Here is a 22,996-nt window from a genome sequence, read left to right as displayed (position 1 = left end):
TGACTTTTTTAAGACTTTGTATTACATACTATACTTTGACTTTTTTAAGATACAATGACTTTTTGACTACTTAATGATATTTTTCATGATATACTATGCTATGACTTTTATGACTTTTTTCTACATGCTATACTATGACTTTTTTGACTTTTTTCTACATGCTATACTATGCTATGACTTTTATGACTTTTTTCTACATGCTATGCTATGACTTTTTTGCCTTTTTCTACATGCTATGCTATGATTTTTTATGACCTTTTTTTCGACATGCTATACTATGAATTTTTTATGACTTTTTTGACATTCTATACTATGACTTTTTATTACTTTTTTCGACATTCTTTATGGTTAATTTTTTATGACTTTTTTTTCGACATTCTATACTATGAATTTTGATGACTTTTTTTTGACATGCTATACTTTGTCTTTTTTATGACTTTTTTTCGACATGCTATACTAGGACATGCTATACTACGACTTTTTTATGAATTTTGTATGACTTTTTTTCGACATGCTATACTATGAATTTTTTATGACTTTTTTTTCAACATGCTATTCTATGACTTTTTTGACTTTTTTGAACATTATATACTGTGAAGTTTGTATGACTTTTTTTCAACACACTATACTATGACTTTTTTTTACTTTTTCCAAAATACTATACTATGACTTTTTTAACTTTTTTTTTACATTCTACTATGACTTTTTTCAAAAACTTTTTTTCGACATACTATACTATTACTTTTTCACATGCATGAGCTAACTTCAAATCACAAATGGTGCATAGTTACATTCACCTCAGGTGTATAGCAGACCAACTCAAGGTGTCACTCAGAGAGAACCAGGACAATCTGATGTAGCATTTCAAAATTAAAGCCCTTCAAAACCGTATGCATGAGCTAACTTCAAATCACATTCAGGAGACAATTTGTCTATTTCCAGATGGGATTTTAGAGGAAATGGTGCATAGTTACAAAATCATTTCACCCCAGGTGTATGGCAGACCAACTCAAGGTGTCACTCAGAGAGAACCAGGACAATCTGATGTAGCATTTCAAAATTAAAGCCCTTCAAAATCGTATGCATGAGCTAACGTCAAATCACATTCAAGAGACAATTTGTCTAACTTCAGATGGGATTTTAGAGAAAATGGTTTATAGTTACAAAAACATGTCACCTCAGGTGTATAGCAGACCAACTCAAGGTGTCACTCAGAGAGAACCAGGACAATCTGATGTAGCATTTCAAAATTAAAGCCCTTCAAAACCGTATGCATGAGCTAACTTCAAATCACATTCAGGAGACAATTTGTCTATTTCCAGATGGGATTTTAGAGGAAATGGTGCATAGTTACAAAATCATTTCACCCCAGGTGTATAGCAGACCAACTCAAGGTGTCACTCAGAGAGAACCAGGACAATCTGATGTATAATTTCAAAATTAAAGCCCTTCAAAACAGTATGCATGAGCTAACTTCAAATCACATTCATGAGCCAATTTGTCTAATTTCATACTATATGTATGTCTTTTTGAACCTACTATACAATGGGTACACCCAATACAAGGGACACTGTGGCTTGGTGGTGAGCAGGGTTGCCATTCAATCAGAAGGTCAGTGGTTCAATCCCCAGTTCATGCTTTAGTAGGCTCATGTCAATTTGTCCTTGAACAAGACACTTAACCCCAAAATTTCTCCCGTAGCTCCATCTACAATGTCTAGATAGATTCTGAATTGTAAAGCGTCTGCTAAATGAATTGTTTTCAACATACTATATTATGACTTTTATTTTTTTAATTTTCAACATACTATACAATGACTTTTTTAACTTTTTATATACTAGAATTTTACTATACAATGACTTTTTTCACTTTTTTTTTTACATATTACTATGACTTTTTTTACTTTTTAAAAAAAATACTATACAATGACTTTTTAACTTTTTATATACTAGTAGTTTACTAAACAATTACTTTTTTTTACATTTTTTTGACATATTACTATGACTTTTTTTTTTTTACTTTTTAAAAAAAATACTATACAATGACTTTTTTTTAACTTTTTATATACTAGTATTTTACTATACAATGACTTTTTCCACTTTTTTTTGACATACTATACTATGACTTTTTTTTAACTTTTTTTCAACATACTATACTATGACTTTTTTGGACGCATGAGCTAACTTCAAATCACATTCAGGAGACAATTTGTCTATTTACAGATGGGATTTTAGAGGAAATGGTGCATAGTTACAAAATCATTTCACCCCAGGTGCATAGCAGACCAACTCAAGGTGTCACTCAGAGAGAACCAGGACAATCTGATGTAGCATTTCAAAATTAAAGCCCTTCAAAATCGTATGCATGAGCTAACTTCAAATCACATTCATGAGACAATTTGTCTAATTTCAGATGGGATTTTAGAGGAAATGGTTTATAGTTGCAAAATTATTTCACCTCAGGTGTATAGTAGACCAACTCAAGGTGTCACTCACAGAGAACCAGGACAATCTGATGTAGAATTTCAAAATTAGAGCCCTTCAAAACCGTATGCATGAGCTAACTTCAAATCACATTCAGGAGACAATTTGTCTATTTCCAGATGGGATTTTAGAGGAAATGGTGCATAGTTACAAAATCATTTCACGAAAGGTGTATGGCAGACCAACTCAAGGTGTCACTCAGAGAGAACCAGGACAATCTGATGTAGCATTTCAAAATTAAAGCCCTTCAAAACCGTATGCATGAGCTAACTTCAAATCACATTCATGAGACAATTTGTCTAATTTCATACTATATGTATGTCTTTTTGAACATACTATACAATGGGTACACCCAATACAAGGGACACCGTGGCTTGGTGGTGAGCAGGGTTGTCTTTCAATCAGAAGGTTGGTGGTTCAATCCCCGGTTCACGCTCTAGTAGGCTCATGTCAAATTGTCCTTGAGCAAGACACTCAACTGCAAAATTTCTCCCGTAGCTCCATCTACAGTGTCTAGATAGATTCTGAATTGTAAAGCATCTGCTAAATTATTTTTTTTCAAAATACTATACAATGACTTTTTAAACTTTTTATATACTAGTATTTTACTAAACAATTACTTTTTTTTTTACTTTTTTTGACATACTACTATAACTTTTTTTTCTTTACTTTTTTAAAAAAATACTATACTAAGACTTTTTTTTTTTTTTACCTTTTTTTGACATACTATACTATGACTTTTTTGGATGCATGAGCTAACTTCAAATCACATTCAGGAGACAATTTGTCTATTTCCAGATGGGATTTTAGAGGAAATGGTGCATAATTACAAAATCATTTCACCCCAGGTGTATAGCAGACCAACTCAAGGTGTCACTCAGAGAGAACCAGGACAATCTGATGTAGCATTTCAAAATTAAAGCCCTTCAAAATTGTATGTATGAGCTAACTTCAAATCACATTCATGAGACAATCTGTCTAATTTCATACTTTTGAACATACTATACAATGGGTACACCCAATACAAGGGACACCGTGGCTTAGTGGTGAGCAGGGTCACCTTTCAATCAGAAGGTCGGTGTTTCGATCCCTGGTTCATGCTCTAATAGTCTCATGTCAATTTGTCCTTGAGCAAGACACTTAACCCCAAAATTGCTCCCATAGCTCTATCTACAGTGTCTAGATAGATTCTGAATTGTAAAGTGTCTGCTAAATTAATTGTTTTCAACATACTATATTATGACTTTTTTTTTTTTTAATTTTCAACATACTATACAATGACTTTTTTAACTTTTTATAAACTAGTATTTTACTATACTATGACTTTTTTCTTTACTTTTTTTTGACATACTACTATGACTTTTTTTTTTTACTTTTTAAAAAAAATACTATACAATGACTTTTTTTAAAACTTTTTATATACTAGTATTTTACTATACAATGACTTTTTTCACTTTTTTTTGACATACTATACTATGACTTTTTTTTACTTTTTTTGACATTCTACTATGACTTTTTTTTTTTTTACTTTTTTTGACATACTATACTATTACTTTTTCGCATGCTTGAGCTAACTTCAAATCACAAATGGTGCATAGCCCTTCAAAATCAAAATTGAAAAAAAATATATAGTATTTTAAAAAGTAAAAAAAAAAAAGTCATAGTAGAATGTCAAAAAAAAGTCATAGTATAGTATTTTGAAAAAAAGTTAAAAAAAAAAAAAAAACCCTCATAGTTCAGTGTGTTGAAAATAATAATAAAAATGTCATAATATAGTATTTTGAAAAAAAGTTTAAAAAGTAATTTAGCAGTCGCTTTTTTTCAAAGCGACTTACAATTCAGTATCTATCTACACACCGTAGATGCAGCTACGGGAGCAATTTTGGGGTCTTGCTCAAGGACAAATTGACATGAGACTAGCAGAGCAGGAGCCGGAAAATGAACCAACGACCTTCTGATTGAAAGGCGGGCCTGCTCTCCACTTAGCAACGGTCACCCTTGTATAGGTTGTACCCATTGAATAGTATGTTGAAAAAGACATACATATAGTATGAAATTAGACAAATTGTCTCCTGAATGTGATTTGAAGTTAGCTCATTCATGCGATTTTGAAGGGCTTTAATTTTGAAATGCTACATCAGATTGTCTTGGTTCTCTCTGAGTGACACCTTGAGGTGTTCTGCTATTATCCTGAGGTGAAATGATTTTGTAACTATGCAACTTTTCCTCTAAAAACCCATCTGAAATTAGACAAATTGTCTCATGAATGTGATTTGAAGTTAGCTCATGCATGCGATATTCTTTAATCCAGCTCTTATTTTACTTGAAATGAGAAGAACATATATCCATGTATTTCTATGTATTATTTTTAACCCAACCACTTAAATTTGGAAACTGAGAATAATAATTGTTAAAATATAATTGATGTGTACTTTCTTTATTTGATTTGACAGTTGTTGGTTACACAGATACGTTGTTACTACTACTAGGCTTCTTGAATATATATATATATATATATATATATATATATATATATATATACGGCACTAAATAGCGCAAGTTAGATATTATTGTAATGTTCTAGATCTTTGCCCGAGGAGATTTTCTCAATCTGGACCTTTTGGAATGTTAATTGAATACCCCTGTGCTATACTATGAATTCTTTATGATTTTTTTTCAACATGCTATACTTAGACTTTTATATTATTTTTTTCGACATTCTATACTGACTTTTTTCGACACGCTTTACTATGAATTTTGTATTACTTTTTTCGACATTATATACTATGACTTATGACTTTTTTCAATATGCTATACTATGACTTTTTTTTCGACATGCAATACTATGAATTTTTTAAAACTTTTTTTTGACATTCTATACTATGACTTTCATATGATTTTTTTCAACATGCTACACTTTGACTTTTATAAATTACTTTTTTTGACATTCTATACTATGAATTTTTGATGACTTTTTTACGTGCTTTACTATGACTTTCATGACTTTTTTCGCCATACTCTACTACTTTCTTTTCTCGCCATGATATACTCTGACTGACTTTTTTCGACATGCTATACTTTACCTTCATTATTACTTTTTTTGACATGTACTGTGTGTGTGTGTGTGATCAAATAGCCTAATGTATTATTACAGATTATTGTTATCAATCATTTATTAACTATTCATACACCAGCTATGGATGCACTTTTAATTATTGACAAATACATTTATACTGAACACTTTAAAATATCCTTGTATCTGCTTACAACTACATTATAGTGTGTTTAAACAATATATTTGTTTGTATACAGCTTTAAAATGCTAAATAGGTAAATAAATAAAACAAGTCTTAATTATAAAAATTATACAATTGACCCATTTCTATTATGGTCACACATTTAAAATCCAGTAGAGGGTGCTACAATCATAGACATGAGTTTAGTTAGAAATGCTTCAGAAACGGTGCATAATTGACCTGCTGTGAAAGTAACAGTCATATTTAAAGACAAATCTAATGACATGATGATGATGATGGAATGTGTTAAGAGTTTTTTTTCATCATTAAATCAGAGCATAAACTGATAACTAATGAACTGATAACTAAGAATATCAGACAGGAAACAGCTTAGTTGGACATTCAAAAAGGGTTTCCTTTATTTTTTTTCTCCTTATTTTGCCTGTTCATTGCGTTACACTCTGTATAGTAAAGTCAGGCCTAAATCCACAAACCATCATAGTCACAACTGCAACTATTGCATAAATACAAAGCAACATACAAGTGATGCTCAAAACGTGTATGACTTGAATGAAACACAAAAGTTACAGTACGCAATGGCAAGAAAAACAAAAAGCAAAACATTCACAGCAAAAAAAGTAACAACTTGTGGTTTTTTGTTTTTTTTCCTGTCAGCTTTGGTTTCATATGTTGCAGTCTCACAACGACCACCTTAATCAAAAACGTAAAGATGGGTTCACATAATGACAACAAACAGGAATTACAGAGGAGGACTGACATGTACCATGAGGGTGAACTTGACAACAAATGCTATGAGGAAAAAAGGGACAAAGAGGAAATAGGAGACAACGATGAGACAAACTCGCCTGCCCAAAAAAAAGCACCAGATTTCAGGCATCCAGATGAGGTACTAAATCACACACAACAATGCAAGTAAACTTCTCATTGATGGTCATGATTGGTTCTTTCTTCACAGCAACAGTGTTTCTGTGCAACGAGTCTTCATCAAGTTTGAGAAAATAATGAACAAAACCACAAAAAAAACACACAGAAGAAAGCTCTTATTAGCTCATATAAGTTTCCAAATAATAAATATAAATGTTGAGTAAGTTCAGAGAAGGAAAAAAAACAACAACACACGCACAACTTCTCAGTTCAATCAGTCTGAAAAAAGGTAAACCAAAAGATCCAACATGAATGTTTGTGTGCTAAAACTTAATGAGTGTAGATTTGACTTGTGAAGGGAAAATCTCCCTTTTCAAGAGCTTCATATACGACCTTAATTCAAGCAATGATACTGTATTTATATAGAAATGTTTTAATAAATGTGCAATGCTTAGTAATAAGGATTTAAGTCATTTAGTATTACACAATCTCTGGTTTTCTAAAGATAATGATATTTATTGTCCCAGCCCATTCCAAAACAAATTGCCAAACAAGCCAACTCTTAAAACATCAAAAAGTTCAATTTGGAAGTGTGCTTTTGTCAGTGCCCACACTGAACAGATATAAAGTGTTGATTTGAATCAATGCTGGTATATTTCCTTATACTCTTTTTTAAAACAACCACATGCATTTACATCTATGGATAAAGAATCCTTTTTTCCCTTTACAGTTGAAAATCAAAACAAATCCAAAGGTTATTTGCATTTGTAAACCTTTATCCTCTCCCCAAATCTGTGTTTGGCAGCAGTTGAGTTGTTCAGTCTCCTCTTTGTCCGAGTTAAGTGTCTGAGTGCCTGCATGTGCTAGAAGAGTAGCAGTGTCTCCTGTTAGAGGTGGTGGGTGGGGGCTCATGGTTCCCTGTCTTCTCCTGAAGGCTTTTACAGTTTGTCTGTGTAAGGAAAGAGAAAAAAAAAAAAAAAAAGTAAAAAGAAAAAAAAAAAACTCTCCCCCCGTGCTTTAGTTTTGTCACTCGTCATCGTCGTCTTCCTCCTCTTCGCCGTCAGACAAAGAGGCACAGGGGCGAATCTGCCGATAGCCATCCAGCCACTTCTCCACCATCTGGGTAACGAGCGGGTGGTTGCGGCGGCGGGAGCTTTTCTGAAGAGCCACCAGAACTCCGCCCTCCGTCACACAGCAGTCCAACCACTCCCGCAGCAGCTTCTCCTGTTGCTCTTCATTTCCCATCTGAAGAACACGGGGAAACACAAAAAGGCCATCAGAGGGAGCAATAGCAGTTGAGGATATCACGTACTCCAGTTGAAGCATTGTCTCTTAAACTAGCACTGACACAGAGGATGGAAACCAACTATGCAAAGCTGCAAGTAAACCAATTTCAAAACATCAACCAAAAGATAAAATTCTAAAAGAACAAACAAGAATTGTGTAGACACAGTGGGGGAGGTCCTTACTTCCTGCGCTGAGAGGAAGTGAATGTGAAGCAGCTTCCTCTCACTGTCGACCAATGGCAGGAACGTGACGGTCACATCGTCGTCTGTGTTGAGGTTGGCGCCCGCGCCGCGATTGTCGAAGCCATCGTTCTCCATGGCCACCAGTGCTGAAAAGTGGCCCCGCGTGTAGCCCAGAGCAATGGGGCTCTTCCAGCAGAAACTCTGCTCCCACAAAAGGGGCAAGTACACACCTGGAGGGAGAAGGAGAGAGTGTGTTTTAACAATGTACAGAATTGTCTTTATGATCTAAATTTACAAAGGAGAAAGGGTAAAAGATGCATTTACATGTACAGAAGCATTATAATGTAGTTGGTTGAGGCGACGCTGATTTTAACATACTTATATACTTAATCTGCAAAGTAACATTGCTGTCAAAAAAGTGAATTAAAAAGTGTTTTTTTCCCCCAAAATCCAAGTATAAAGAAGCAGAAAATGGAAATACTCAAGTAAAATGTATTTAGTTCCATTCCACCACTGGAACATTGTCAATGTTACCCATAGAATACACAAAACAAAGCAGAAAACATCTGCTCATATTTAATACTACTCCAGTTCCATGATAATTGAGAAGCCTATTCTCCTCTTCCAGTAACCACTGTGTTTTTACTGAGTTCACTTGGTCACCATGTTAACTGAGCTCTTCATTCCTTCTCTATAGGCAACCATATGCACGCCTCCCTCTGTGTGTTTTACATCGGCTCCTGGCAACAGTAAATCATGGATCCATCAGGCCGGCTTTACTACAAGCAGTTGGCCATTACAGAGCACTTTCATCATCCCCTGTGCAGCATCACTCAGCAGACAAACCGAAACCAGGCTGTTTTACTGCCAGCCGTAAACGTAGACCCGGCTCTCCGTGCTCACAGGATTGTTTCTGATGGTTTACACATGTTCACATCTATCTAGATGTGTGTGTGTGACAAACTCAACAGCATCACTTCTACATTTGCTCCTATGCAGTGGTGGAAAACTTGTAACTTAGTACATTTACTCAAGTACTGTACTACTTTAGTACAAATTGGAGATATTTGTGTTTTAGTCCACTCCATTTGTCTGTAAATTAGAGTTACTAGTTAATTTTCAGATTACATTTTTTTTTTTTCATACCCTACCTGACCAGTGAAAACAGTGTACCTCTAAATTTGGCAATTTTGTGTGTTCCTTAATGAGCTAAATAAACTATTTAAAAACGACCTTGGATCAGCTGGAAAATGCATTGTCACAAAGTTGGCTTTTTAGAGATACATGGTTCTCACAAGACAGTGATGCTACAAACATGATGATCTCATAAAATATGATAAATTATTGTAGATTCAACATGATATAAAGGAGTTAAAATTAGAACAACTTCAAACATACAGCAGTAAAATGCAACATTCATATTAATGCAGCAATAATATGAATCCAAAAACATAATATAATACATTTAAATATATAATAGTAACACACTGACAGGGAATATTTTTCTGTATAGTGAATAATTAGTTTGAATTTCATGCTAACAGAAATTTCGCTGATGATACACACTAGTATTTGAGATCTGTAATTCCTCTACTCCAATGACAAGCGGGTGTGTTTTGTTAAGTTGTTTATGTTATTTCTAGTCACACCGTACATAAATGAAAGAAACTAGCCTGATACATGTTGTAAATATCAATTACCGACAGTCCAGAGGGGCAGTTATGTTAGCTATGTAAGATATGGACACACAAAGGAAGTCTCGTTTTCTACTGTCATAATGATATTTAACCGAAACAACTTCAGTCCAAACAGTCGAATAACTCCTCACCTTGAAAACGGGTGTACCCAAGCGTTTCGCCACGGAAACTTTTGTAATACTTCACTCCATAGACGATAATAGGCCTACGAAGAATGTGTGCAAGAACGAAAATGTGGGTCTGCTCCAAGCTGGATCCTGGCTGTAAAAGAAAATGCAACACAAAAGGGGGATAAAAATAGTTAGAACGCTGGGGCTCCGTGAAACTACAAAGCAGGGATTATTAAATATACTGTACATTCCAGACGGGATGCACTTTCAAAGGGAATTACAGATTAAGTATACTGCGGTAAGAGCATTAAAGCATCTTACATAATTCATACATCATTAGTATGTCACATTCTAAGCACATCCGGCTCTTGTCCATCATGTTGATGTTTGTTTTCATGTGCATGTACCTGACTAGCCAGGGAAAGGATGAAAGCCCAGTCCTCCTGCCACTGTTCCTCCCGAAGGGAAAAGTGCAGACCAAAGCTCTGGGAATACCACGACTCCCACTCCTTCCAGCGGGTGTAAAACCTGCAGACCATACACACACACACACAAATACTGTTTTGTCTGTTGACATTAATTGACCTCTCTGTGCTGAAAGGCGTGTGACTGCTACTCATCTCTGTTGTGGTTTAGGTTGGATGACAATTACTCATATCTACGTAGTAATTTTCTCACTGCAAAACCCACACTTTCTTAGAAATAGACATAAGTCACACTAGGCTTTTGTGTTCAAGTAGAATCAGGACAGGCTTTAAATTGTTCCAGTGCTCCCAACTTCGCACTCAAGACTTTATTTATTTCCATTAAAATGTGTGTGACTGGTCTAAATCCCTAATCAAAGCCTCTCCTTTCTAGATCAAAGTCTCACATCTCTGCATGAGACGACAATCCAGACTGGATTTTTGTGTATATATCCCAACCTCTGAACCACATGTCCCCAATTTCAAACATAGTCATGCAATGTTAAAAGGAAAACAAAACGTAACTTGAGAACATTGAATGTAAATACAAGTATTCAGCTGTTTCGAGGTCAACCTGCTCCCTTTTTGTAAACATTACTGTGGAAAACAGTCGACTAAATGTTTAAAGTATAAAGATAAACATGAATGAGATATGGATGTTTAACTAATGCTGCAATGGTCAAGAATTCAGTGTAAAAACACTTAATGAAGTTTATATATATATATATATATATATATATATATATATACAAAAATGCAGTATATTCACCTTGTTTGCTCAAATTACTCACCACCACAGCTGACGTCAGTACCTCTCTAGTATTCGTGTGTGATGTATTATGTCATTCAGTCTGCTAAACACATCACTAACAGGCCTGAGACTAGGTGCAGCATGCCGTAATGTTCACAGGTTGTCTTTTAAAAAGACGCTGTAATCTGCTCTCCTAGTTCCCGGCCTGCAGGACTCACCAGTGAGAGCAGTCGTGCAGGCTGTCGTGGAGGGTCTTGCGGAGTACTGAGTCCTTGTCATAGATGCCCCATGTAGCCTGCAGCACGGAGTCCAGGAGACAGTCCCCGGCCGTGCGGTTCCACAGGGCGTACAATCGACTGTCCAACCGAGTCCCGAGCTCCAGGGACCAGTTGATGATGGGCGACTCCTCCTCGAGTTCTGAACAAGAGGGGACGAGAAGTTGAGTGCTCCATCTCAGTGGTAGTGCAAGTTTTGGCATTATTATATCTTTTTATTAACAAATGCCATGAAAAGTTTGAAACCCGCAAACAGTATAAGCAGAAGCAGTAACGTAACAGAACTCTGCTATTCTATCAATAAGAACAAATTAAAAACAATTACCCTGAAGCACTTGAATGCATAGTTTCCTGTGGATCTCTTTTTGTGAATGTGTTTGTATTGCGTAAGGACAACACATGTTGGGTCTGAAAACGGGTGGAAAACAGCAGCCGTGCCGCTTTCATTCTTTTATCCAGTCTGCCGTTACTAAGCAACCAGGAAAGAAAAGACATGTGCCAGGTGCTTGTGCACCACGACAGTGTCGCTCTAGTTTGTGAGCACGCCTTCTGCTTAAATACATTGACAACAATGGATTTGAGGGAGCAAAGAAACCTGCATGTGAACAGCCTCCAATAAAAGATTATAAAGAATGTGGAAATACAACAGCCAAATTCAGATCACCACTCTGGATAGAAGGACAATTGTACAGTGATATAGAACAACTTACAATGAGCTGCAAAGACGATAACTTGACGTTCAAAGATGAGTATGAGGACGAGGCTGAGAGCGCAGAGTAAGTCACTGTGATGCAGCAAGAAGATAATACTCATGAGACTGATTCATTGGTTCAAAAACAAAATGATGTCAGCGCCCAGGAGGAGCCCATGGTCTCTGAGAAGGACGAGGTCCTCCAACAAGAAACATGTGACTTGAAAAAGAAGCTTCCAACAGAGGGTTCAGCTTGTCTGGCTTGGACCTAAACTCAGAGCTTTAGAGAGTCATAAGGTCTTGAGCAATGGGGGCGGAGGAGCTTAAAATGCGTCAGCATACGGCTGAAAAGTAATTGGCAGAAAAGAGAGAAAAAGAGGCCCGGCAAAATATAATTCAGCTCCACATCAAGCTCCAAAACGACAAGGATTTGTAAATGCAGCATCAGCTGAAAGCCTCTGAGAGAACGAAAGTCCTCAGCCAACAAATAGATGACCTTCTAGAGACACTCAGAAAAGAGTGCAGTAAAGTCCAAGCCTCGGAAAGGAGAAGAAGGCATTCCTTCAAGAGCTAAACGTAAAACTGTGCTATGAAGAAAAAGCCTCGACATCTCCTGATATCTTTGAGAAATTAAAAAGGTAAAAAAAACCACATATAGACGCCATTAACAAAGAGCAGCGTCTAAATTGATCGGGTTCAACTTAGACGATAAGGACGCCATTGATGAGGAAGGTTCTGGGAAGCAGAAAAACGCAGAAGAAGCAGAAATGGTGGAAGAAAGTTGCTTTTAACATCAAACCATGGCATTGGGGTAAAAAGTTGACGGTAAAACGGTTGTAGCAATAGTTTGACATTTTCAGAATTATACTGAACGAAAAACAACAACTTGTCAAAGTATCACTCAGATATACGATTTTAAAAAGCTCAATATGGTTTGGTTTTGTTTAAATCTGATTAAATATTGAAATTTTCTGGACACAACTACACAAAGCTTCTAGGAATGATCTGGCTGGCATTATTCTACATTGCTACCATAATACTTTCTCTCTCCTGTTTTTTTTTTTCTTGCAAATGCACACACACCGAGCACCTTGAAAGTTTTCCATGGCGTGGTCATTTCGTCTTAATCCCCGAACCTGGAAAAGGAGATATGGTTTTCTGTTCACTTGATGTTTCATGTTTCTGCCAAAACTAGTTATTGAAGTGAACGCAAACGCACCGAGAAAGGATCTTGAAATAAGGTGAAATAAGGGTTGATGTCTCTCTTTGTACTTATACTGCAGTACAGAACATTTGACACATTGGACTAATTAAACAGGACACACAAATAAGCAGCAAACTGAAGAAAGCAAGTGTTGCAGAAAAGCAATGCCGTTTAAGTGTGTGTGTGTGTGTGTGTGTGTGTGTGTGTGTGTGTGTGGGCTGAGGGGATGCAATATTTTTCAATGGGGATCAGAGAACTCCCTCAAACTTAATTAGGCTGATTAACGCAGACACAATTGGTACACACACGATAAAGACCAGCCGCCTGGCAAAGTGACAAGCAGGCAGGTAAAACGCTGAGTTGGCAAGAGTGAAAATACAAGTAACACTGCCAGGTTTGGGCAGCCTTTCTCGTTCTTTCTCTGTCTGTCTGTCTGTCTGTCTGTCTGTCTGTCTGTCTGTCTGTCTGTCTGTCTGTCTGTCTGTCTGTCTGTCTGTCTCTCTCTCTCTGTCTCTCTCTCTCTCTCTCTCTCTCTCTCTCTCTCTCTCTCTCTCTCTCTCTCTCTCTCTCTCTCTCTCTCTCTCTCTCTCTCTCTCTCTCTCTCTCTCTCTCTCTCTCTCAAAGTGGATCCATATATAAGCACAGCATGCGACAGGTGTCACTGCAACACTCAGTCATGAAGTTGACGGAGTAAATATTTCACCTTTTTGTACGTCTCGGTCCAGCACCTCATCAAACAGTTTCTCCTGAACAGCTGGGGGCAAGTCCTCAATGTCTGACACAAGAAAACAAAGAAAGAAGATAAGTGAATGATGAAAATCAAAAGAGGGCATTATTAGAGCGGACAGAGACAGTTAAAAGAACATTGTGTAGGATTTAGTGGGATTTATTGGCAGAGATTGAATACAATATTGAAAATACAAGAACACTTAATAGAATTGACTGAAAACGCCAACTAAAATATATTTCTGTGGCTCATTTCAACTCAAGTCACCATGTTTTTGTTCTTCTCACAATGGCCACTGGCTTTGGCTGCGTGCTCTGAGCTCTTGTCAACACAGCGGCTCATTCTTCGATTCCACAATGTCACTGCATGCATTTAATTTAGCTGAAGAGAACGGCTCTCTATAGTGGCCAGAAGCCAAAGTCTGCATTGTCCTGAACACTACACAACAAACATCCTGAGCTTTGTTACCAGCAACAGACTGGACCATTAATAGCTACTTCACACACACAATAAAATTCAACGGAAATATCACAGAATGCATGCAATTTTACAGAGTCATGCGCAAAAAAAAGCCAAATATAGCTTAGTCATGAACGAGAGACATGCATCGTTGGCGGGTTGGCCTACTCAGTATGCAAGAACAATACTGAAACAGTGAGCCAGAGATTGCCTCCGTCTTCTGCAGTTTGAAACAGACAACCGTAGCATTATGTCCCCTCAGCATCCCAACAGAAAGCAATTTCATACGCCACGAGTAAACAAAACAAGCATTCAATCACACAGTTGGCAGAGCCAGAGGAGATGGCTAGACTGGGTTTTAAGTTACCCTTATACAATGCACATGAAGTGCACTTTGACAGCGTTTTGTTTGTGGTGCTTACCTGCAGGCAGGGTGAAGGTCACCAAGTCAGTGAGGAAATAGCAGGTGAAGTCGCCCTTACGCTGGTGAAGTGAGGCTGCCACCTCACGACGGATCTGCTCCGTTAGCTCCGGACACACCATGGCTGGAATACACTTGGCTGCCTGTTGGGACACCTACAGAGAAGAGAGGAGAAAGGGAAGTATGATCTAAATATAAAGGAAGATGTGACAGAGGCTGATAATTCAGCGAGAGAATTTCTAACGATTGTGTTTTTTAAAAGAAGGGAAAGACGCAAAATTATGACAGGACAACAATCTCAGATGTCCTGCAGTTTAAATACATTTCTGAAATTGAAGATGGAACCAAACATTTTGGGTGTAGGAATTACAGTATTTCCTTTTGGCTGCGGTTTGTGATGGCTCCTGAATATAAGTTTTGCACGCATACAGTAAGAACAATGTGGCTCCAAAATAAATGATTCTTCCAGCATTGTGCACTCAGTGATCTGATCTAAATTTACCTTCACTAATCTAATCCAAGTTGCCTCTAGGACAAGATGGGAAGAGGAAAGGAATCTGTTTTCAAGCAGATGTCAGCTTTGAAGCATTTTCGGGGCATGAGCCAGCGGTGAGTCACTGACCCCTCGGAACAGAAACGGGGACAGTGACCGAGTGTGGGAGGAGAGGTGTGTGTACACAGATAATCTGGGATCACGGTGCTGACGGCAATCAACAACAGCACACACACACACACACACACACACACACACACACACACACACACACACACACAGCCGACAAACACACACATTAGCTCAGTGAGCCTTCCTGTTACACAGACACACCAGGGAACCCGAATCTTTAACAAAATACTCCATTATTATTATTAGCAAACGTAAAATGAACAGGATCAGCAATTGCAAAAGCACAGAGAGAGGAGTGTGTGGTCGAATTCCAGACCCTCTGCCCTTTTGATCCCTCCTGGCTGATCTCATTGGATGTTGAGATTAAGAGACTTCACAAGAAAAAGTCGACATCATCGCTGACCCAGAAACAAGCACCATCCACGATCCAGTTTTTCTTTTTGTGAAGCTAGCAAATAGTTCAAAAATGATTCTGCTCCATCTTTTAAATGAACAAATTTGAGTGATGTAAAAGACTAACGTTTTGTATTTGCCGAACAGAATGATCCCGTTGATCTACCCAGCATGCACAGCTCTCCGTCAGCCAATATCTGCTGCAGGTGATTCCTGAAAGACTCTCTACTGACCTCTGTGAGCAACACAGCCAGCATGTCCTGTCTCTGGAAGCGGATGGCGAGGTGGACCAGCGTGAAGCCGTCATCAAACGCTGAGGGGCGGTTTAATAGACGCACCTCGTCTGATGTTAGCTGACGTGCAATGTCCCCTCCCGATGACTTGTAGGCCTCCACGGCTGCCAGGTCACCTTCCACAACACCTTTCACAACAAAGAGGAAGGGAAAAAGGTCACAATAATCATTCTTTAATTCTTAATAATTACTTTGTATGAAGACTTTCAAACACAGAATTAACAGTATAAGGATTCATATTAATCAAAACATGTGAGAAGGAAAACAAAGGAGTATCAGTTTACTTTTGATTGCATTATGCGGCTTAAATGATTGTACGTTGAACATGTTGATCACTGTGGTTAAAACCACATCATGACTGGACGTTCTGTGCTCAGCCACGAAGTATAAACATTAGGGATCAGATGGTGCTTTATCTCTGTGGCAGCTGTAACAGCTTTGAGACCACTGACTTTGAAGTCGAGGGGGAAAGACAATGGGGGGGCCACACTGTAATCCGTCAGTTATTATTTCCCCTCTTCATCTTCAGGTTTAGATCGTAGCCTGAGGGTCAAACGATGCGTTTGTTCCGGCAGATGCAGGTGTTTACTTTTCTTTATTTATTTATTTTTTGACACAAAGTGCAAATATTACTATATGACAGAAGCTATTCATGTCAACCACCAGCACACAAACTCAAGGACTAATCTATTCACCAAGACAATAAAAAAACAAAACTATAAAACTAACTTTGACTGTGTGCACAGAAAACATACTATACTCTGCGGTATTTTGCTTTGAAGATATTATGCTGAGTAAATTATTCTAGTGATCTTCCTCTTAAAAACACATCGACTACCTGGATGTTCAACTGTGGACTCAAACACATCTGATGCTCTGACCATGCCCATTGTTGATCCATTCTGTGTTTTAAAGTAACAGCAAACACTGATAAAAGTTGGCGGTTGTATGATCAGCTGGACACAAGAAAGGTTCAGAACGTTTCAGCACCAATGCCAGCCTTCATTACCGTCATCAAACCAGCAACACAGTGAGAAAAAGCCAATGTTATTATCTGTTAAAGGAGAATAAACTATTTTCCAAGTGTGTTATTATGACAGAATAAGATGAAATAAAACTTATTTTTCTATTTCTAACATAATACAGTAAACGCCTATGTGGTATTCTCTCTTACATTTAACAGCATTAAAACACTGTTGAGCTTTTGTTCTTGAGTCAAAAGGACCAAACCCCCCCCCACACACACACACACACACACACACACACACACACACACACACACACACACACACACACACACACACACACACACACACACACACACACACACACACAACGCTCAGCTGCATAATCTGTGTATGAGTGAGCCCGAGAGCAAGAGAGAGAGACATGGAGTGGGTGGAAGGACTCGCTGTGCCATGTGGGGCTGGCTAGCACTGTGAGATGAGGAGAGAAACTACACAAAGGCAGCGCAGTGTGATGGAGAGGGATCACAATCACTTTCCACACAAAACTCCATTAGTGTGGGCGTGCCTGTGGCCCTGCCGTCAGTACTGTACCCACAGATCTTTTAGAGAACACAAAAGGTGCAAATATGCAAACAGACGTACACTTACAGCCGTCGAGGAAAGGGAACGGCTCAGGCTAAGTAATGCTGGTCTTTTGCGTGTTCTTTTCTTTCAGTAATGTGGATGGGGGTTGCCTCTATCATTGGAAAATTAACAACAAACTATTATTTTTCCTGCTCAACCAGCAATGTCAGGTTCTCTCTCATAGTTCAACAAATTGTTGGTAATAAAGCAAATAAGGCTTATAGTTTTGGGGATGTACTTTGGTTTTCTTTGCATGTGTCATTTTAAAAAGTTTGTCAAACAAAGCATGTCCACCACAGCATTTAAAATAAGCCGACAGAAACCAGGTAAACCACACTACTTACAACATCGATCATAACTAAGTATCCTCCCTCTGCCTTCCTATTGCTGCAAAGGTGAGCTTTTTTCCAAGACATCTGACCTTTACTTTCTTAACAGAAGCAAAACTAGAGACCATCTTGATGGGATTAAACCAGGGGTGTAAAGTGAGGGGTGTCAATGGCCCCTTCCTAAACCCTTACTTCCGGGTCCCTTGCTGAGACCAATCTTCATACTCTGCCTTCATTTTAATCTCAACTACCCACTTGTGAGGTTACGTGACTGCATTTTACATGGTTGCGATGCGATCACAGAGACTAAATCTGTCCACAGACAGACACACACAGAAATATAAACACCTGCCAAAGAACTCAAAACAGCCTCTGTGGTTGTTCCCTCTTCAAAAGGAAACGGCTGGTAATAATACGCAACTATGGAGAGATTATTTCACCACTTTCTTTATTGCTTTATTGCTTGAATTTTAGTCATTTGACATGGTACAGTAAGGAAATGTAGAAGTATCATCGATACATAGCAATCTATTTTTGGTATTGTGCATGTTGGTTCAGGACCTAAATGACCCAGAGCCATTAATAATGCTACCACACGTGTGAGTAACACCATACGAGTTCAGGGAGTTGATCTCGGGCCATCCACACTATAGATGCGACGGTCGTTGTTGTTGCCAAAGACTTATGTATTTTTGACTTCTGTTGCATGGGTCATGCTATTTTTAGTGAAGGAAACTAGAGCGTCTATCAGAAATTTGAGGCCACTGTTTATAAACATTGATGTAGATACGTCAATGATGGGAAAACCACCCTAGCAACCGAGGACAGACACACTTGCATCCCCTTAACACCAACGGGCTTTAAAACACACACACACACACACACACACACACACACACACACACACACACACACACACACACACACACACACACACACACACACACACACACACACACACACACACACACACACACATCTGTGCGCTCTGAGGCTGTAGCAGGGTCACATCTCAGTCACCATATTATGACAATTAAAACTAGGCAGTCTACTATACTCTGAGCATTAAATTGGGCTATCAAATATATGCATGTCTACTTGTGCTCTGAGGAACTGTAATGGCCATTTTTCCAAAAATAATAATGACAATTTGAGGAAACAATAAGCAGACATCAATCACCAAAAGAATTGTCTGCAGCAGACCTAGTTTTCCAAATGATACGTCACGAATTTGCTGGTTTCTGATATGGCTTTGATTTAATTCTCCTTCAACGGACGATGGAGAAATTCCCGATCAGATAAGGAAAGCTCATACTTGAATCTGACGAAAGAAATCAGACCCACTCGCATCAGACGCTCCACCAGACGAGAATTGGTCCCGAGGGGACAAGCTACACAGATATGAGGAAACTCACCCTGTCACATGCAGTAATAGACCCAGTGTAGGACCAGAAGACTAACTCCAGTGATGTTTCTCTGACATTCACACCCGATTATCTCTTTGCTTTAAGCAATGCAGCAGCATGAAAAACCCGGACAACTGTTAATCACTGCAGCTGCTTCATTTGGGATATCAATACATGCGTGGCTGTCAAATGTGTGCTGTCAGTGTGACAACGAAGAATTGTATGTCGAAGACACATATAAGGAGAAAAGGCCTGGAGGTTGAGTGGGTGTGCAGGGCATCACTACATAGTCATGGCTAAGGTAGGAGAAAGAGTGAGATAGTGGTGCGAGATCAAACAATCACCGGTTGTTCTTTAAAATGTTCATCCTACCTCCCACTCCACATTCACCAGTGGACAGTGTGGGTGGCCGGACACCGCTTGTGTAGGTTTTACACCAGCTGAATGCAGGGGATTTCTAAGCATTTACACTATAGCAGCATCGGGAGGACGCAAATCACGATCACCTCGACGTGGCTCTATAAATTGTATTTTAACCAATTACCTTGCAGACGGTAAAACAGTATCAAGCCGTCACACAAATTCTGGGAATTCCCATTTCACCCATTTCTCTGTGTGCCTGCCTTACATCATTCAGTTGACTTATTGCCCACCTCGTAAGATAACAAAACACCAGGAGAACAAGCTGGATGTGCAATACAATAGAATAAATCATATTTAAGGAACTCACCAACACAGGCATTGAGGAACAGCCAATCAGTTCTTCTCATCCGGTTCTTAATCTGCTTCAGTTTTTTGAAGTCCACCTCCAGCTCCTCTTTGCTCCCAATCCCGGCCCCCGATGCCAGTTCAATCCTCTGAAAGTCCATGTTTACCTCTGACTCCCGTTTGGAGGTCGGGGGGGACCTCCTTTGGCTGCTGCTACAACCCACCACCCCACTCACCACGCCCCCGACTCCTTGCCCAACCACATGGCCAACAACTCCTCTCCTGTTGTCCCTGTCCTGCTCGATACGTTTTGAGGAAGGTTGTTGGCTCTCGGGCTCTGACGCCAGCTCGATGGATTCAGCGAGCAGACTATTTGGCCTCGGGTGGTCACACACCACACACTTGAGTGCCTTGGCCCAGTTCTCGTAAGTGCAGGCAGTGCAGGTCCAGTGCTTTACATGAGTGTTGAGCCTGTTACGGTCATTATATTCCTCACAGGGGTCTGTAGTGGTGGCCAGGGGAGCAGGGCGGCATCCAGAGCCCGAGGTCTGGGGGGATTCTGTGGGGCTGCGTGGCTGCCGGGTATGATGTCCGTGATGGGTTGCATGTTGCCCATGCTGTTGTTGTTGCCTCTGGCAAAGGCACTGGGTGCAACGGATTGCCCGAGGCCAGTTCAAGTAGGTGCACATGTGGCACGACCACTTGCTGCTAGTCTCCGGTACATCAGCGATGCGTACACGGGGTCGGGCACTGGAGTCTGGACAAATAAGTAAGCTGGAGCCCCCCTGGGTTGGGCTGTTGCTGAGGCCAGCGGGGTCCCATTGGTGCAGACTGGCATCCAGAGCAGGGCTGCTCTTGAAGGGCTCCTCGGTAATGATGGCACCCCCGCTGGGCCTCTGAGCACGGCACATGGTGCACTTGATGGCTGATGGCCAGTTCTCGTATGTGCAGTATTCACAAGCCCACTTGGCGACCAGCTCGGTCATCGTCGCACTGCCGCTGAAGGAGGCTTCCCGCCCTTCAGAGGGGTTCTCAGCTTGGCAGATCCACTCTTAAGGAGATCACACAGCCAGCAGTACACTAGGGTATAGAGGAAAAAAACTATTTAATGGTATGCCAAATAAACATATTAAACTAGACTACAAAATAAAAGTATCTTATAACTCAAAGACAAATACTTTTCATTGATAAAATGATCAACAATACAATTGAGAGAAATGTTCCTGCATTCAAACAGGAAACATATGGTGCTCAACTTTACAGGTTGTCAGTAGTAAATCTCTCCAATGTTGCACGTACACAAAACCTAAACAAAGCACGCTGTATTAGTTACCAGTGCCACAGATTTACTGTCAAACACTTGCAAACTGACCTAACACTAAAAAATCAAAGGAAGCAATGTTTACAGACCCACAAAGCAGTGCCAGGACGAAGACGCAGCAGCTTGGGATGCAACACCTCAATCTCCGCGGTTCTATTAAAACCCGAGACTGGCTTTAAAACACATACAGTGAGTTATATACACCAGGCTAATGTGCCCTACAACCGAGCTAGGTAACAGGAGACAAGGACATATGAAACCAGACACCCAGCAAGGAGGCGCGTGACTGGTTAAGACACTTACTGATGCACCGAAACTGAGTTCACCCCCAACACCCGATCACCCACTATATGAAAGTGAACGGTGCAACATTCTGCAAGTTATTTACGAAATAAAGCTGATACGATAAAAGTTAACTCGCTGGGAGTTGGTTGCACTGTGCACCACGCCTCTAAGTTTACCAACACACCGCGAGGTAGTCAACACATTTGAGGGATACGATTCTTCCTTCATGTTTTGAGGAGCTAACAAAAAAATAACATTGCAGAGAAACCTTGTGATTAACAGCTAACTAGGGTGACGTTAGTCAACATGTTTACTCGTGACTTGCAGTTAGTATCGTGTTTATAATACAATCAAACAGTTTAAAATCAAGTGTGCCATCTGTGCATTTACAGCTAACTTTGCGTAACTAACAAACTAGCTCCAAACGCTATATATGGCGTGTAAACAGACCGACGGAGCGAGCTAGCCGTGTGTTGTCTTACATGACAACTATGCTATGTTGGTTCGGTTGCAGAGCCAGGAATTAAAGCCGAGCTAGCTGTCTGCCCGCTAACATTACGGGATTATGTTTTGTTTCAGAGGCCCTTATCAACTCTGCAAGACATTCTGCTAACCTCTTACCTTTGCTGTGTTTACACTCCTCAGTTTCCAACTGCAGCCAAAACAAATGGAGCCCCCCTTCCCCTTCCCACCCACCCCCCCAAAGACCAGAGAAACCCACTCCAATCCGAACTCGGGCTTCTCTCACTTGGCCGACACTAACACCGCATATTTACTTCTGTTGGGGCTCCGTTTAGTGGGCAGCTGAAGGTCCATACATACCGCGGAGCAAGAACCCCCCCTAAGTCCCGTCCCTCGGGCGTCTGCTTTGACGCGTTAAATCATTTTCATCCTTTTTTCCTCGATTCCCAAACAAACAACCGAGCCGACGGGCTTTAATGGCGGCACACAGGGAGAGGGAAGCGACCGAGCCAGGGCAAAAAAAAAAAAATACACTACGAGGGAGAGAGCTCTCTGGGTTACAGTCAGAAGGCAGGATCAGGATTTACCACCTGAATCCGCCAACCAATCAGATTGGCTGATTTTTGTGTATCCCTTGACTTTGACCAATCAGAGTCCACGCCTCTCATTCCAACTGTTAAAAGGCTCAGTGAACGCAAACCCGGCTCGAA

General features: G+C 39.6%; 1 protein-coding gene across 2 annotated transcripts; it reads right to left on the bottom strand.

Moving 5' to 3' along the window:
- Nucleotides 1-6,109: 6,109 nt before the first annotated feature.
- Nucleotides 6,110-22,851, bottom strand: LOC137879722 (ubiquitin thioesterase Zranb1-like). 2 transcript variants are annotated; one of them, XM_068720644.1, is made up of 10 exons: nt 22,647-22,851; nt 20,241-21,298; nt 16,124-16,311; nt 14,874-15,027; nt 13,969-14,040; nt 11,314-11,512; nt 10,288-10,408; nt 9,902-10,031; nt 8,074-8,303; nt 6,110-7,849 (listed from the first exon to the last, which is right to left on the bottom strand). In XM_068720644.1, the coding sequence occupies exons 2-10, from the start codon at nt 21,202-21,204 to the stop codon at nt 7,631-7,633; spliced, it is 2,277 nt and encodes a 758-aa protein (XP_068576745.1). In that variant the 5' UTR covers nt 21,205-21,298; nt 22,647-22,851; the 3' UTR covers nt 6,110-7,630. The 2 variants fall into 2 exon arrangements, with proteins under 2 accessions (XP_068576745.1, XP_068576744.1); XM_068720643.1 differs by lacking the exon at nt 22,647-22,851 and adding an exon at nt 22,446-22,502.
- Between the last annotated feature and the right edge of the window lie 145 nt (nt 22,852-22,996).

This window comes from Cebidichthys violaceus, unplaced genomic scaffold (assembly GCF_023349555.1).
Source record: "Cebidichthys violaceus isolate CVI_PGR_0920_01 unplaced genomic scaffold, fCebVio1.0.p SCAF_10, whole genome shotgun sequence".
Taxonomy (NCBI): Eukaryota; Metazoa; Chordata; class Actinopteri; order Perciformes; family Stichaeidae; genus Cebidichthys; species Cebidichthys violaceus.
The sequence above is the reverse complement of the archived record's forward strand: the minus strand, read 5'-3'. Positions and strand labels throughout refer to the sequence as shown.